At 38.7% G+C, this 16213-nt stretch overlaps 2 protein-coding genes and 1 pseudogene across 2 annotated transcripts; all 3 read right to left on the bottom strand.

Moving 5' to 3' along the window:
- Positions 1-3006: 3006 nt before the first annotated feature.
- On the bottom strand, positions 3007-4314 carry LOC110046994 (adenosine receptor A2b-like). Its single transcript, XM_020752704.2, has one exon. It carries the CDS (start codon positions 4312-4314, stop codon positions 3007-3009), a length of 1308 nt encoding a protein of 435 aa, XP_020608363.2.
- A 6543-nt stretch (positions 4315-10857) lies between these two features.
- Positions 10858-12161, bottom strand: LOC149108732 (trace amine-associated receptor 1-like; annotated as a pseudogene).
- A 1438-nt stretch (positions 12162-13599) lies between these two features.
- Positions 13600-14236, bottom strand: LOC149108731 (uncharacterized). The gene has a single exon (XM_089294175.1). It carries the CDS (start codon positions 14061-14063, stop codon positions 13710-13712), a length of 354 nt encoding a protein of 117 aa, XP_089150301.1. The 5' UTR covers positions 14064-14236; the 3' UTR covers positions 13600-13709.
- Between the last annotated feature and the right edge of the window lie 1977 nt (positions 14237-16213).

Raw genomic sequence — 16213 nt, 5'->3', positions numbered from 1 at the left:
CCTGTTTCATTTGTGACTGGCTAAAGTGATTACTTTGGTTTTAGATTAACGACGCTCAATATTGAAAACCGCTCTGTCGACTAATTGTTCTGTTTGTACTAGTCTAAATTTACAGCGGCTTTTGATGTCAGTGTAGTATCATGATGAGACTTTTTACATTTGATTAGAAGGTCTCCGTGGGTACAATCAATTATACATTGATTCTTTAGTTTCACGTAATATATCAAACACGAAAGACAGTGTTTGACCACGAGAAGAGAGTTGAAAATACGACGCATAGCGGAGTATTTTGACGAACTTCGAGGTGTTTGGAAATGTGGTCAAACACTGTCTTGAGTGTTTGATGTATCTTCTCAATCGAAACTAAAACTAAGGAGAAAACGGGGAATTAAAATCGTAAAAATCTATACTAATTAAGATCACATATCCAACACCGTCACGGTCACGATTTCCTCTCTTTAAACTTGATGAATTATTAATGAGTTTGAGAGGTTTACTTCATTAATTTGACACAATAGTATCCTGCAAACAAGTGTTTGGAAAATAATAATAATAAAAAAAACAATTGTCCGTTTTTCTCCATACGTTGGTACGTAACTTTCAGTAATAAAAAAATGAGCTTCAGAGAGCCGTTGTTGAATTTTGAGTTGTAGGTGATAATGCAAAGGCAGGTAATTCAGCGAAGTGAACATCTACAGTTTTGAGTTTGAAGCTTCGCGCCCGCTTAAGAAAACCATAATAATTTAAAATGTTACTATATTCGGATTCTTCATTTTATTACCTTTTCGGTGATACATAGTTTGTCGGAGTTTTACCAAAAATAAAGCGCTTTCCAAAGATTTCCCGGAAGGCACCCCCAAAGGTTAGCATTAACGTTAAAGCTAAAATAACAAGTGTTGTTTTACAGGTTGTATCGTTGCTATGCTAGTAATCTATGACGATACAACAAGATTTATTAGGTTCCCCGAGAGGATCTTCATGCCTAATTTACAGAAATATTGACGTTAAATTACAATAATTACAATAATTGGTTTAATGAAAATTGCTAATAAATGTCACTACAGTTACGAAAAAAAAAAACGACGCGGGATCAATAACTTATTGGTTTAAATGAAAAATATTAAATACACCACAATTGTTGATAAGACGACGCAGTTGCTCAGTGGAACGGATTTCAAATTCCTTTTGAAGGAAGCTACAGAGGGACAGTTGTTTAATTCCTTTGAAAGAGAGTTCCATACAGTGGTTCCGCGGAACACAAATGAAAGTCCTGCGTTTGGGTAGATGGAGGCTCTCGCTATTTCTGATTTCTGGTATGATGACCATAAGTTTGTGAACTGTTGATAAACAACTGATTTTGCCAATTTTATGCGGGCCCTGATGAGGACAAATATTTGATGGCCCCTAACGCGACAGGAAAATCATTTCGAATCAAACCAAACCTGTTTTTATTCTTACCTTTATGAAGTCTTTCAGTTGCAAGAGTTTAAGACAAACTCGTTTTTGATGCGAAATTGGGGTGGGTGGCTAATGTTTAAGAGCAACGGAACTTTGGAAAAGTGATAAAAATTGGTACATGCACGTGCTGTATAGATATTGTATACGTACTAGCGATTATACTTTTCCAAAGTTTCGTGGCGCTGTCTAAATTATTGACGCAAGATAACTCTACGCTGTTACAAGTTTATTCACACTTCAAGCTCAGTGTAGGACTACCTAAAATTTTAATAGAGTGTTTTTCCGGACCATACATAACAGTTTCAATCAGAGCTAGTAGTTAACAGTCTTCTCTTATCGAAGTTAAAATAACATCGTTAAGTGAAAATAGGTAGAAGTTTGGTGTAATATATTGAAGGGCTTGCAAACGATAAAAATAAAAGAAAATCTGGAAATCAGTAACTTGAATTTTGCACTAGCCAAATTTGCTGTAAGCATATTAATACCGTTATCTTAAATTTTGGTGTAGGGCCAATGGAATATCAGTCAAATAAAGTAGTTTTGAATGTTTGATTTGCAAATAAATCACGGGAACGGGCGAAAACAACTCTTAAGGAATATTTTGAAATAATAGTACATGGTGCGATTGGTGAACACCATTTTGATGAAATTGCTTCAAATAAGACCAAAGTTTGTCTTAAATGCGCCTCTTTTGACGCGAAGAGAGTTTTTCGCTATTCTCTCTGTTATGATAACTCGCATTATAATTTTAGTATCGTTGCCATGAAAACACGAAGCAACGAAATTTCACATGAAAGTATTACCACGTTACTTTCAGATAAAACTAAGACACTAATTAATTAGTTAATTAATTAATTAATTAATTAATTAATTAATTAATACCATAGTTGTAAACCGTTATACGTAATATCGTGCAGGCACTTTCCTTTAAGGTGGCTGATACTAGTTAATCCTTTCCTGTGCTTGGTAGTCTGTCAAAATAACTCAACATCAACATTAGTTGTTGGAGCAAACTGAAGCATACACAATTTTGAACTTTTGATGGTAAAAAAACTCAAACCTTTCTGCCAAAACGTTCTTAATTTCACATCTACTTTTGTTCAATTGATCAACTAACATTTGTGTCTACTTTTAAATTCTAATTCGGACAAAATATACGCAACTAGCACAATAGATTTTGGTGAGCAACTTTTAGTCCAAGCACCTGAATGATCAATTATTGGGTGCTTTCGAACTCTTTTTATTCTGCGCAGACGGTATAGACAGGCTGAAAGAGAAGATTGGTCAAGAATATTGGTGGCAAGACTTCTCTTATTTTAAGTTTCTGAATTGCCTCCATAAAGCTTAAGATCAGTCTCCACGTTTCTCTTTGAACAAAGTTTTTTCTCAGTTATAGCTTGCAGGGGAGTCGATTACTTTATCTGACGCCTTGAAGTTTGTCTTTGCCGGTTTCAGTCTTCGAATCATGCCATAACTGTGATTGGTTACTTTCACGGAGTTAATGGAATCCCACGATTTCTATCTTGGCTTAATCCGGATACGGTGCGATTAAGCTTGATGTTTGCTCACATCTCTGGTACAATCAAGATTGTTTTCCCTCGCTTTACTTTGGACGCCTATTTCGGCGTGTATTGTTGCATTCGTTACCACGATGGATGAAGTTTTCCCCAGCTCTAGACCGTCAAAGGTGTTGCTGCATTTATCAAGCGCGGCGATAGACAAAGATCTCTTCAACATAACTTCGGTCGATGCCCCAAGACTAGAATCTAAAGCAACTAATGAATTGCAAGATGCTGATCTTGTCAAGCGTTGTTTACGTTCTTTCGGGTTGTGGTGCTCTGACGATCCTAAAGGCTCCTTTCGTCTGACATATTGAGCAGCACCGACTGCTGACTGGATTGCTGCAGGCTTTTTCAATCGTAAAAGTTCGCCAATGGCATTCCTGAAACGGCGATCTCTATAACAATAAAGCAGTGGATTAAACAATGAATTCCACTGCGTCACCAGAGTTGTAATCCGGAGACCAACATTTGCGCGAGTGGCTGGGAAAACATATCGTATATGTAAGATGGTAAAAACAACTACTGGGATAAAGCAGAATATCAGTGCAGCGGTCAGCAAGCCAGTTGTCTTGGCAACTTTGGATTCAAGCTTAACCTTCGTGAGAACATCAACTTGCTGGATTTCGTTTACTTTATGTTCGCGTATTCCAAAGTACACCTTTCGATAGAAATATGCAATAAGTATTAAGCAAGCTGCTGCCTCAGCAGTCCACACCACGAAAAAGGCTCCTATAATTGCACCATTTCCATCAGCTACTCTGACTATTAGGTTTGGAACCGCAGGAAAAAGCGCTGAGATCCAGGCAGCTATCACCAGTTTCTTGAGGCGGCTATTTGTGATGAGAATCTTGTAGTCCATCCACCTCTGTATCGCCACGTACCTCTCCCAAGCAATAATTGTCAAGTGAAATAAGGTAGCCAAGAAGAGCAGTTGCATTAAGCATGGATTCACCAAGAATAACATGCATGTAAGTTCAGACCAATCTTGCTGGAATATTAAAAAATTAACAATGACAAATAAAGGCATTACCGTAATGCCAATTAGAAGATCTGTAACAGCCAAGCTTGACAACAGAATGTTAGAGGGTCTTTGTAGTTCTCTCTTTTGCTTTATAGCTAGGATAACCATCGCGTTCATAAGAATGGTAGGAAGTAAAGGAATAAATGTCAGAACGGCTACAATCAAGTAAACAGAGGTGGTATTCTGAGAGTCTCGTAATTCGCCTGATTCGTATCGGCAATAGAATGCCGAACTGGAAAACTTGATGGTTGCTTCGGTGTTGTTTGGTTGCATGTTGTCTTCATATGAAGCCCTTCTGGTCCTTCAATCCGGTTGTCAAAACAGGATCTAAGATCAAAACGCACATAATCACAGTTTAAAATACGTTTCCTGTCTCATCTTTAGTTCTACAAACCTAGTAAATTGCATTGCTCTAAATATTTACGACTTTATAGCGGAGCACCATGGGTAGAAAATCAATGCCAAACATTTTTGTTATGAAGTCAGCGAACGTACGGAGGTTGACAGAGGGCTTCCGTCCGGCCAAAACATGTAAGCCAATGTTCAAAATGGAAAGAAGAAACATTGAACAACATTAAAGAGGCACCGAAAAGCAAAATCATGGGATTGAGAGCCTTAATAACCTTGCTGGTAAAGAACCTGGAAATTTTTTCTCTCCTTCGATAACCGCCGACACGACGAGCTATACTCTTTCAGCTGTGTTTTGAATAGAAATCGCGGATTTAATGCAGCGTTTGGGACCTCAGAAAACAAAATGTGCAGTATTGCTTCGAAGTTGGACTCTCTTCGAAGTAGGACTATGGCCGTTAAAATAACTGCAAAGTCTTCGGTATTAAGGTGGCTCAAAACAGTGTTAATGGTTCATTATAACCACTCTATCTAGGTTGATGCTAAAATCATGGTATCAAAAAACTGCCCAATCATTGGTGAACGTGTTGGTGTCAATTTCGTGTCACAGTAGGTTACCATAGCAACAGTATGACCTGCTAAAAACACCCTTAATGTTACCTTTGAGCGCTTATAACTCAAAAACGAGCTTGGTGACCCCCCTTTTGTATTATCGAATAGTGATAACCAAGATAAGATGCAACTTGTTACAAAGTTTAAAAAAATTCTGTGGGGAGGGTTCTGAGCCACCTTAATTTTTCGAGAATTCAAGGTAGGTCTGTTTTTTTTTTATTAAATTTGTGTTGAATGAAAATCATAAAGGGAAATTGGAAATACTGTTCGTTTTCTTTTTGAATGCAATCTAGATTGGTTGCAGATTGCAAGTATTTCAAGGGGAGCATTACCGAAATTCTACGATAACAGTTAACAGCGTTACGCACAAAACTTTGTGCGCTATTCTTGATGATTTACGGTTTTGATTTATTTAATTCATTTAAGAATTATTTTCATTCTAAACACCTGCCAATTTTCTGATTAACGTTAGGTAATAAATTTCACTCTTAATACTTTGTAGTTCGACATAAAACCATAATTAACGTAACAATTAATAAAAGGGGCAAAGAGCTGAAGAAAACGTTCGAAAACAAACTTTTACTAGAATGGTACATTTTAACTTTGAAATTTCCGGACAAAACCTCAGTATGTGATTATGTAGCTAAGCCATAGAAAAGACTTTGTTTAGGTTTATTTCCTACAATTAATTTTCGAAGTGAGTACGAATAATCTGAAAGAGATCTTCATAAATTTGACAAAACGTACACGACTAGGTTGCAAAGCGTAACTTACACTTTCCGTCTTAATATTTCGCCTAACCTTTCGGCAATTTACTGAGCTGACCCGTTATCAAGTGATACTAATGTTGACCCACTCTGATCGTTTGACTGGGAACGTTCCTCATGCAATTCGGGAAACCTTGAACACAGAAAACTAAAATAATATTAATCGTTTAAAACTTCTCTTACCTCAGATTTACATAAAATAAAAGGGGCGATTAAGGGTCGCTAAAAAGTCGTTTGCTTTCTGTAGAGTTAGCAAGAAATAATAATAATGCTACTAACAGCTAAACTGTTGAAAGAAATGCTAGATTTTCGGTCCGGGTGTAACCGCTATTTGTCACACATGCACAACGGCCCTGCGCTTTCCACCATCAAAAATAATCACAAACTGAGTCTTCCGACTCTGTCGATCAGGGACCTTTAACATTCTCATATTTTTGGATAAATATTTTCACAGTGTTTTTTAAAACCTAAAGTTACCCTCGACACAATCAAAATAGGCCATACATAATGTACTTAACTCTCGCGGTAGTTGTCGATTTCACTTGAACTTATTGTGAATTAATTAGCGATATTTACTCAAGCAAAGAGGTATCTGTCTATAAAGGAAAGACTTGTCGCTCGCATTTGCGGTTTAACAGTAGTCCAGAACTGATGTTTAACTAATTTGGAACAGAAGATCATTAAAAATTAAAACCGTCTGGGGTGCGTTAAACTAATATGATGCGTTGCGAAATTACGGCCAAGTAATCTTGAAGGATCGCCCCAAAGCAAGCAATAACGTCGGGACTACAGCCCTCTTCTTTGACACCAAACAAAAAGGTTAGAGGTTCTAAGTTACATTGATTTACTATTGAACGCAAACTGCGAAAGAATTAAATATTTTTGGCCAAGCTTCAATTATGCTAATTCAGGTGACTTTTTGGGAGCCGTTAAATCAGCGCATTTTATCCACCTTTGAAACTCAATTACATCGCTTTGGATACATTTCCCCCCAAATAGTTGAGAGATCCAAAAGAACTAGCCTTTGCCTTCTAAAACACGGGTTCTCGACGAATTTCTTTTTTGTGTTGCTGCTCATACTTATAACGGGTTTCTTTTACCCTATATTCAATCTAGTTAAACGTAGGTCGGGTATATGTAACTATGATTTGTAAATATATGGACAGAAAGTGCTCACATTGCTGTTAACATGTGTTTGAAGTTGTTCTGAGAGATTTGGTAGTTTTTATTGCTCTAGATTGCTTAATTTTGTTCCGCGAAGCTTCGAAATTCGTCTGAAATTTTGAGCTCTAAAAGCGGCCATTATCGATTACCTCGAAAGTAAATCGATATTCAGCGAAACGAAGTATGCTGTGATTTGCTTCACATCAAGGTCTACTAAGGCTGAGAATATGAGCGCAATCGATATTTCGGTTGTTCCCACTTTATATCGAAAATGTTCGATTTTTGGCTACATTCGCTCTTAAATCCTATAAATGCAAGAAGATTACTGCCATCATTAATCAGGATATTATGGTAACGAAGAAATCTTGAACATGGAAAACTGGAGTAATATTTATCGTTTAAAACTGGTCTTACCTCACATTTATGAAAATAAAAGTGGCGATAGATGGCCGCTAAAAATCGTTTGCTTTCTGTCGATTTAGCCATAGAATGCCATTCATTGGACGCAAAATTATTTTCTAGTGGAATCAGGGCAACTGAATCAAATTCTAATTATATTGGTCCAATATTTTAAGAGTTGGCGAATCCTTTGGAGTGAAGGGAACAGCTGTCTTTAGCACCAACAATATTTACCACTTTCAATTAATGTGTAAATGGAGAGTATCGGAAAATCAAATGTGAAAATTCTCCGCACTAATTAATTGGAAAAACTGTCTGCTTCTGAAAACGTTTCTGGGCCGCTATACCCAACAGTTGCCTTGTTATCGTACATTTTATTGTTCCGGGCCATTTCGCTATGTTTTACTTTTTCGATTCATTTTTGAGACTCAAAATTACTTTATTACACCTGTCAATTCTTTGATTATCATGATTTTGTAAATATAACTAGAACTGAAAATAGAGCTGTGTCTGACGGGTTAAGGAACGATTTCTATTGCATTGACACGGAACGACTTCAAATTCGAATTCAAAGGAAAACGAGTCAATTTGCTATCGAAAATGTTGAATTTTCAGCTACTTGCTCGATTGTTTTGCGCTTCAAAATTAACAGTGCACACAACTTTTGATACAAATAATTGTAGCTTAGCTTCAATACATTTAGCTGATAACAGTCATCATTCATGAAGAGGTTCCACTTCTTTTAAAAAAAAGATCTGTTTGCTTAGGGGCTACGTTAGCAAAAATGCCAAAAACGTCTTCTTACAGGACAACTTTGCTTGTGTTTTAGGTAAGCAAGTGATTATTAGTTGTGTAGAAGGAAGAAAGAATTATGCAGTAATTCTGAAAAAATTAGGATGTTTCATTAACTGTAAAATTTTAAGCAAGCATAGTGTAACCCGAAAATTTGGACTTTCAATTTTCGATTTTATACCTATAAAAAAAATTCGTCAAAAAATAAAGAAAGCGAATTTGCCGAAGTAGGGGCCATTTGCGTTAATCGTATATGTTGATTGACTTGTGTAGAGAAAATTAAGGCAATCCACTTTTCAAGAAAATTTGTGACCGAAACAGTTAAATAAAAGAAAAAAAACCCCTGATCTTTGGTTTATAATGTGAAATAAAACGAACCACCCTTTGCCGATTTGGTCATCTGTACTAATATTGGAGCTTTTTGGAAAACTGGGCTAAAAAAGTTCTAATGCAGGCAGAAATGGCCTCAAGGGGATGCTCTTCAACTGCTGCTGCTAATTTTTCGAAAATTCAAGGTAGGTCTATTTTTACGTTGTGTTGAATAAAAATGATGAAAGGAAATTTGAAATACTGAAACGATAATCGGGAAATTATGGTAACGAAAAACATCGTGAACATTGAAAACTGGTGTAACATTTATCTTTAACAACTGCTCTTACCTCAGATTTACGAAAATAAAAGTGGCGAAAAAGGGCCGCTAAAAATCGTTTGCTTTCTGTCGATTTATCCATAAATAGTAATGCCATTAGACGCAGAATTGTTTGCTACTGGAATCAGGGCAACTGATTAAAATTCTAATTGGTCCAATATTTAAAGAGTTTCCGAATCCTTTGGAGTAAAGGGAACTGCCTTTAGCGCCAACAATAGTTGCCGCTTTCAATTAATATATAAATGGAGAGTAGCGGAACATTAAATGTGAAAATTCTCCGCACTAATTGGAAAAAGGGTCTGTTCATGAAAACGTCTTTGGGCCGCTGTACTCAACAGTTGCCTTGATGTCGTGCGTTTTATTGTTCCGGGCCATTTCATTTTAATTTACTTTTTCGATTCATTTATCAGACTTATTACGGTAAATTCTTTAATTATCGTGATTTTGTAAATGTAACTAGAACTGAAAATAGAATTGTGCGTCTGATGGGTTCAGAACGATATATTTCTATTCACGTGGAACGGCTTCAAATTGATGAAGCTCGTCGAAAGCGAAACGAGTCAATTTGCAATCTTTGTTAAGAGCGTGTCCGTGAAAAAACCATCATTCAAATTTTCGTGGACGATGGCCATGGATTGCCTTGATTTTTTCCACACAAGTCAAGCAACTTATGCAATGAACGAAAATGGCCTTTGTTTTGGCAGATTTGCTTTCTTTATTTTATTTTATTTCGAGGAATTTTTTTTTATAGGCACCTCTAAAACTAAACAAAATCGAAAATTGAAACTCCAAATTTTGGGGTTACTCTAGCTTGCTTAAAACACCCACATTTAATGAAAAATCCATTTTCCACGAAATTTTGGGATCGAAACAAAACAAAAATAATAATTGACCTTTGGTTTACAATGTCATGTAAAACGGACCACCTTATACCGATTTGGCCATCCGCATTAAGATGGGAGCTTTCTGGAAGATTGTGTTAAAAAAGTTATAAGGCTGGTACAGTTAAGACGGAAAGAAGTAGATGGACGGAGAGTTCTTAAAGGACTGTAGAGGCTTCTCAAGGAGACAAATCATGTAAAGCTTTAAAAGTAAGGATCAAGATCTTAAACTTTTAGAAAAAGCAGACGAATCAATTCGCTATCGGTCCAAAAATCCCTACTAAGCACATGTAGCAGTTGAAGAGCATTTTTAGCTCATGGGTGACGTCATCCATGAGCTTTACGAGGCAGTCCAATGGCACTCACGCGCTCGCTCACTCACTCACTCACTCTCTCCATTCTGATTAATTTATTCATTAAACCTGGACTAAACATTTTTCCCCTTCCTCCCCTGCTAAGATTGTTTCTGTTTAAGAGTCTTCACCCCTTGTTTGGCAGGTTTTAGGGGGGACTAGAAAAACCTACATTTAGGTCCGATAACATGGAGAGCCTGGGTACGCGAAGACCTCCAAAGTTGAGATCGGCTATTTTGGTTTCATTTGTTTCGCTTTTTTGAATATGTAGTATTTCGCCGGTAGGCGTTTGCTCACACGTAGATGAAAGCTGGGAGAGGTATTTATGACTGTGGTCATGTATCGGTCACAACAGCGCGGCCGGCGAGGTCAAAGAATTGATACAATTAACTCAAAGTAAGAATGTGAGATCGTGTTTAACAGACGTGGAAATTAGGCTCATAGCTTTTTTCTTAGCTAGAGAATGTGATGTTTTTTTTGCACTCGCTTTCTCTCCTTGTGGAGTTCAAGGTAAGCCTAAGTTCTTGTTAAGTTTTGGCTCTATTGTTTCTGCATAGAATTATGTTTTACGTACACATTGAAATTCTGGCGGTGTTCGCCTAACTTGTTACTTCGTATATATTAAAAATCCTGCCTCCAATTGAGACGTTGTTCAGAGACGCTTCATATGGGGCCGTGATATTCACTGTCAAAGTATATGGCCTTTCAACCGTTCCATGACAGGTCGTGGTTGACAAATTTCACGGAGTCTTGTTGGAATCACAGGATTTAGGTCTTGATATATTTATTAGATTTCATGGCATTATTTCAGGCTTGCTGTTACCTTCAGGAATGTCTTACCTCGCTTCACATTACACGACGCTTTCAACATAAATTGTTTCACTTGTTTCAACGATGGATGAAGGCTGCTGCGCAACCAAGTCATCTAAGGAGCTGCTGCAGGTATGTCAAGGGTAGGAGCAGACAAAGACCTTTCAAAGTAATCACACTAGGTGGTCCATGGACAGAATCTAAAGCACCAGTTAGATTGCAAGATAGTGATCTTTTTAAGTGTTGGATACGTTTTCCTACTAAGTGAAGCTCTAACGAGCTAACTGGATCCTTTTGCCTTAAAAATTGAGCGGCACCAACCACTGACTGTCAGTTGAGGCTCTTTGATCCTCAACAGCTCGCTAAGAGCCTTTCTGAAACGTTGGTCTCTATAACAGTAAAGCAGCGGATTAAATAGAGAGTTCAACTGAATAAATGTCTGTGTAAACCGGTTAGGGGCTTTGTACGAAACAGTGGCACAACATTTCCTAAGATAGGAAAAAGTAATACTGGAATGGACGAGGATATTACCGCAGCGGTTAATAAACCAGTTGTCTTGGCAACTTTAGACTCCAGCCGTTTTGCTTTCATTAGAACGTCGATTTGAGAGATTTCGTTTAGATTACGATTGCGTATTCCGAGGTAAATCTTCTAATAGAAGAAGGCAATAAGAAATAAACAAATAGTTTCAACAGCAGCCCACCCGGTTAAAACGCCGTCCAAAACTATACGGTCCACAACGACCACTGTCAAAGCAAGGTATGCAGCCGTTGGGAAGAGTGCAGATAGCCAGGCACCTATCGCAATCTTTTTGAGGCGGCCATTCGTGATGATAAGCTTGTAGTCCATCCATTTTTGTACCGCCACGTACCTCTCCCAAGCAATGATAGTCAAGTGATCCAAAGTAACTGTGGAGAGCAAAGGCCCGAAGAACATATTTACCGCATATAACATACAGGTATACTCAAACGAAACTTGACTTAACGTAAAGAAATCAATTGTGGCATATGTCGGCATAACTATAAGGCCAACTAGAAGATCCGTAACGGCCATGCTTGACAACATAATGTTTGAGGATTTGTGTAGCTCTCTTCTTTGTTTTATAGCCAGGATTATTAATGCGTTCAAAAGAACGGTGGGAAATGAAGCCATGGCCGTTGTAAGGCCTATAATCAAGTGAAAAGCTGAACCCCCGACTTCCCATGATATGTGGGGTGCGTACGGGAAATAAAACGTCGAAATGAATGAATTGATGCTTGTTTCGTTGTTGTTTATGTCCATGCTGAACGTGAAGAATGTCTCTCGTTGGGATACAGGGTCCGTTAAATAACCAAATCCCTCTCTCGATCACATGCGGTCTTCAGCTTCGGCTTTTAGGCCTGTCTGCCGTTCCTTCAATCAATCCTATGACGAGTAAAATAAAAACGGGTATAACTCTCGTTAAAATACGCCTTTGTTTCCTGACTAATGTTGAATGTAACTGACCTGTGTTTCCTACCTGAAGGTAAACCATACTCTGAAGGGACTCAGTTGTCAATGAAACGACTCCAGAGAAAGGTTAACAAAGGTACAAATGCTCTATTTAGTCATGCAAATCTTTTTTCTTTGGGGTGGGGGGCAGATGGACAGAAGGTATACAATAAGTCTTATGAATATAAGGTATTCATTGATACTTCTATGCACCATAATTTTCGTCTTCGTGTAGCACTGACTGTTTGCCTTAGGTCTCTGATCGTTCTGTGTATTATAATAATCATTGGCCTTTCAAATAGGAGATAGTATGCCTGCATTCTTTTGCTGTGAAGTTGCAGCTTTTGCGTCAGCTAACCCAAAGGCATTGGTGTACCTAAGCTCAATTACCAGTCGCTGTTCTGGAAAGGAGCCCGCGCTCCACCTTAGACTGCACTCGAGAGAGCGGCGGAAATCGAGCTTCTAGGGTACCAGTGTACCACTGTTTTGAGTTGGGAGTACGGTGGTGCGGTTATGACTGTCTTGCGCATGAAAAACTTGAATGGCCTAAAGCTCGTTAGATAAAGTATACGTAAGGAAAACTCTGTCGCCTGATGTAGTACGAGTTTTTTTCGGTTCTAAAAAAGTTCAGGCCAAATATCGCCAACAGCAGCTACTGATGTCCGTTTAATAGCACTTCCAAGCCCTAGTTGATGTGGCTAAAGCTGTTCGCCGTCTAAAGCAAGCAGAGCATTATCACTACAATGCAAACTGCCTAATTACGGGACTAAATGGCGACCCGTCACATCTCAGTGCACGTGGACGCCGCTTACTAGCAAATCGTTAGACTTGCACCTACATTTGACTGAATGATGTCCTCGGGCAGACTTTAGAAAATAGTTATAGAAAGCTAATCGATCGTCAGCTCCTTCTTCGAGTCACCGGACGAACTAAAATTCATGAACGAGTGTCTACTTGGTCAAACTTAAGACTAATTGAAAGGAGGGGCTTCGCAAGCAGCTCCCATAAGGAGCCCCCCCCCCCCCCCCCAAAAAAAAAAAAACAATCACAGGTTACATGAATTAAGGAGTTCAAACCTAGGGGTATGTTTTTGGAAAATCAGTCAGATATATAAATAGATATATACATAGCTTACATGAATGACCCTCAATGAAGGCTTCATTTCTACGAGCGTGTTTTTGAAAAATCAGTCAGATACATACAACTCTTGCGTTTTGTTAGCCTGTGTTACAGCCACACTCCTCGAAAGAAAAAAAAAACTGAGTTATCAAGTGTATTGTCTCCGTTTGGTTTATTATTATTATTATTATTATTATTATTATTATTATTATTATTATTATTATAAGTCCTTAAAGTCTTGCCGCTTTTAACTTATGGTGCCGAGTTCAATCCGTGAGCCTAGGGCAGTCATAAGTCTGCTGGATTACTTGATGGATAGAGTCCTCCTAAGTATGTGAGCAGTTCCAAGGAGGACGGTCTTCTGTAGCTCTGTTATTCTAATATTGCCTGGGATCTTGCCGATGTAGTTTTCTTTTCCCTTCTTGACAAGCCCGAAAGCTCCAATGATCACTGGGACAGTTGTTGTTTTCATTCCCCACGTTTTCTCGATTTCAATCTCAAGATCTTTGTACTTTGTGAGTTTTTCCATTGTTTTCAAGGAGGTGTTCCTTTCTGTGGGGATGGACATATCGATAAGCAGACAGGTTCTTTCCTTCTTGTCTTTCACCACTTTGTCTGGTCTGTTTGCTTTTATCTCTTTGTCGGTTTGGATTGGCATGTCCCAAAGTATAGTTGCTGTTTGGTTTTCTGTCACAGTAGCTGGTTCATGTTCGTAGTGTTTATCTTGTACTTTGATGTTATAGTGTTTGTATATTGTCCAGTGGAGGTATGCTGGAGCTTTATTGTGTCTTTGTATGTACTCGGTCTTGGCAAGTTCAGGGAATCCGGAGACAAGGTGGTCAACTGTTTCTTGAAATTACCCACAGATTCTGCACATTGGGTCGGTGCCATCTTTCAGGATCTTGTTTCGGTAATAGTTGGTCTTAATGCATTGATATTGGGCAGCAATAATGAAACCTTCTGTTTCTGATTTGAGGCCAGGTGTACTCAGCCAATTGTGGGTTTTGTCTTGATCTACATCCTTCTCTTTTGTTCTTTTTGGGTACTGACCATGCAAAGGCTTTTCTTCCCATTTGCTCTTGAGTTGTTCTAAAGCTTGGTGTTTGGCTTTCAGCTTGACCCTTCAGGGATAGGTCGTGACTGGCTCATTCTCTGCCACTTCAGCTTCTGGTAAGCTGAGTTCTCGCCCGTATTTTGCGGCTTGATGGTGTATGGACATTGTTTTCTTGCCGCGGTCGTGATCCCTCGCAATTTTGAGGAGGTAATCATCTTTGTTGTTGAGATATGTGTTTAGGCCAATTGTAGTTGTTTTGTAGGTAATTTCTAATTGTGCAAGACCCCTTCCACCTGCCTTACTAAGGATATATAGCCTGTCCACGTCAGCTTTTGGGTGGTGCATTTTTGCCATCGTCAAGAACTTCCTTGTTTTTCTGTCTAACTTCATAAGTTCTTCCATTTTCCAGTTTATGATGTTGAAACTATAAGTGACGACTGGGACAGCAAGAGTGTTGATTGCGTCAATTCTATTGGCAGCATTAGGGACCGTTCATTTTTTATGAGGGAGGGGGGGCTGGTGGGATTTGGGAAGCACCATTTAAAAATCGCATGACCCCCCCTCAGCTTACCAATTTTTTCACATGGCCCCTCCTTATAGCGGTCATTTTTTGGGATGACCCCCCCCCAAAAAAAAATTGAACAAACAATATTTAGATTTCAACTTCTTTAATATTTCTCTATTATCCCCCTACTTCACGTTATTGTGCTCACTATGAAGACAATATTTACAATCCCTATACTACAGAGAGCTGTTGTTTAAAAAACAAATCAAAAGAAAGAGAAGTCAATTTCGGATCTCCTAGTTATAGCTCGCCCTGAGCGTGTGGCATTTGGCCTCTCATTGGTATCTTCCTCATCTGAATTGATGAATGCAAGAATGACATCACTTGAGTCATCTTCTCCCCTAGAGTCAATGGCATCACTGTCATACTCATCATTGTCACTTTCATCCATTTCACTGCTGTCAGCGCTTACCCTGTTGTCATTTTGTGTCAATGTCCTGGCATTTCTCAGTGTTGGTTGGCCAGCTCTGAGAGGACTCTTCTGCCGCAAGCATGAATGTCTTACAATTGCCTTTACTTTCTCACTCTTGCTGCTTTTCAAATGCTGCTTCAGCCCGTGGTGGTTCAAGTACTTGTTTTGTTCTGGAACACGTTGCTTTTTAAGCTTGGTTAGATCTTCGCACAACTCAGTCCAAGGATAATGCTCATATGATTTATCTTTTGCGTCCCTACTTAACTTTGCCTTTTCTTCTGCTCTCCTTTTCCTTTTAAATTCCAGCACTTCAAGATGCTGAAGATAATCCACCACAAACTTTGATTTGACAATAAACTTATCTGCAAATAGAGCAACGCTCTCTGGGTCAGATAAAACCAGCCTGCCACCTCCATGCTCTTTCTTCGCTTGGACCCTTGGCTGCCAGTCATCTGGATCACGCCCTTCTTTTGGGGTCTTCTGGTAGGAGAGGTAGTGGTATTCCGGTAGGCAGGAATGGTCAGGAACTGGTTTAGGATATCTTTCTATGGGTGATCCAGTCCATTCACAACAAAAAGAACAAATTTCTCCTACCTTTTCTTGACAGGACAACTTTAGAAACTCTCTGTAGTTCTCCCCCTCCTCATAGTGCTCATTCATAAACTTCTCAATCTTACGGAAGTAACAGTGGCCTGGAACAGAGTCTTTCCTTGTTCCTGCATTGTGATACTGAACCAAGTACGAAGTGTTGTGAAAAAACTGGAAATCTGTTGATGT

This window comes from Orbicella faveolata, unplaced genomic scaffold (assembly GCF_042242905.1).
Source record: "Orbicella faveolata isolate gen_17 unplaced genomic scaffold, um_ofav_v1 contig_25, whole genome shotgun sequence".
NCBI lineage: Eukaryota > Metazoa > Cnidaria > Anthozoa > Scleractinia > Merulinidae > Orbicella > Orbicella faveolata.
Note: the sequence above shows the minus strand (reverse complement) of the source record. Positions and strands in the feature narration are given on the sequence as shown.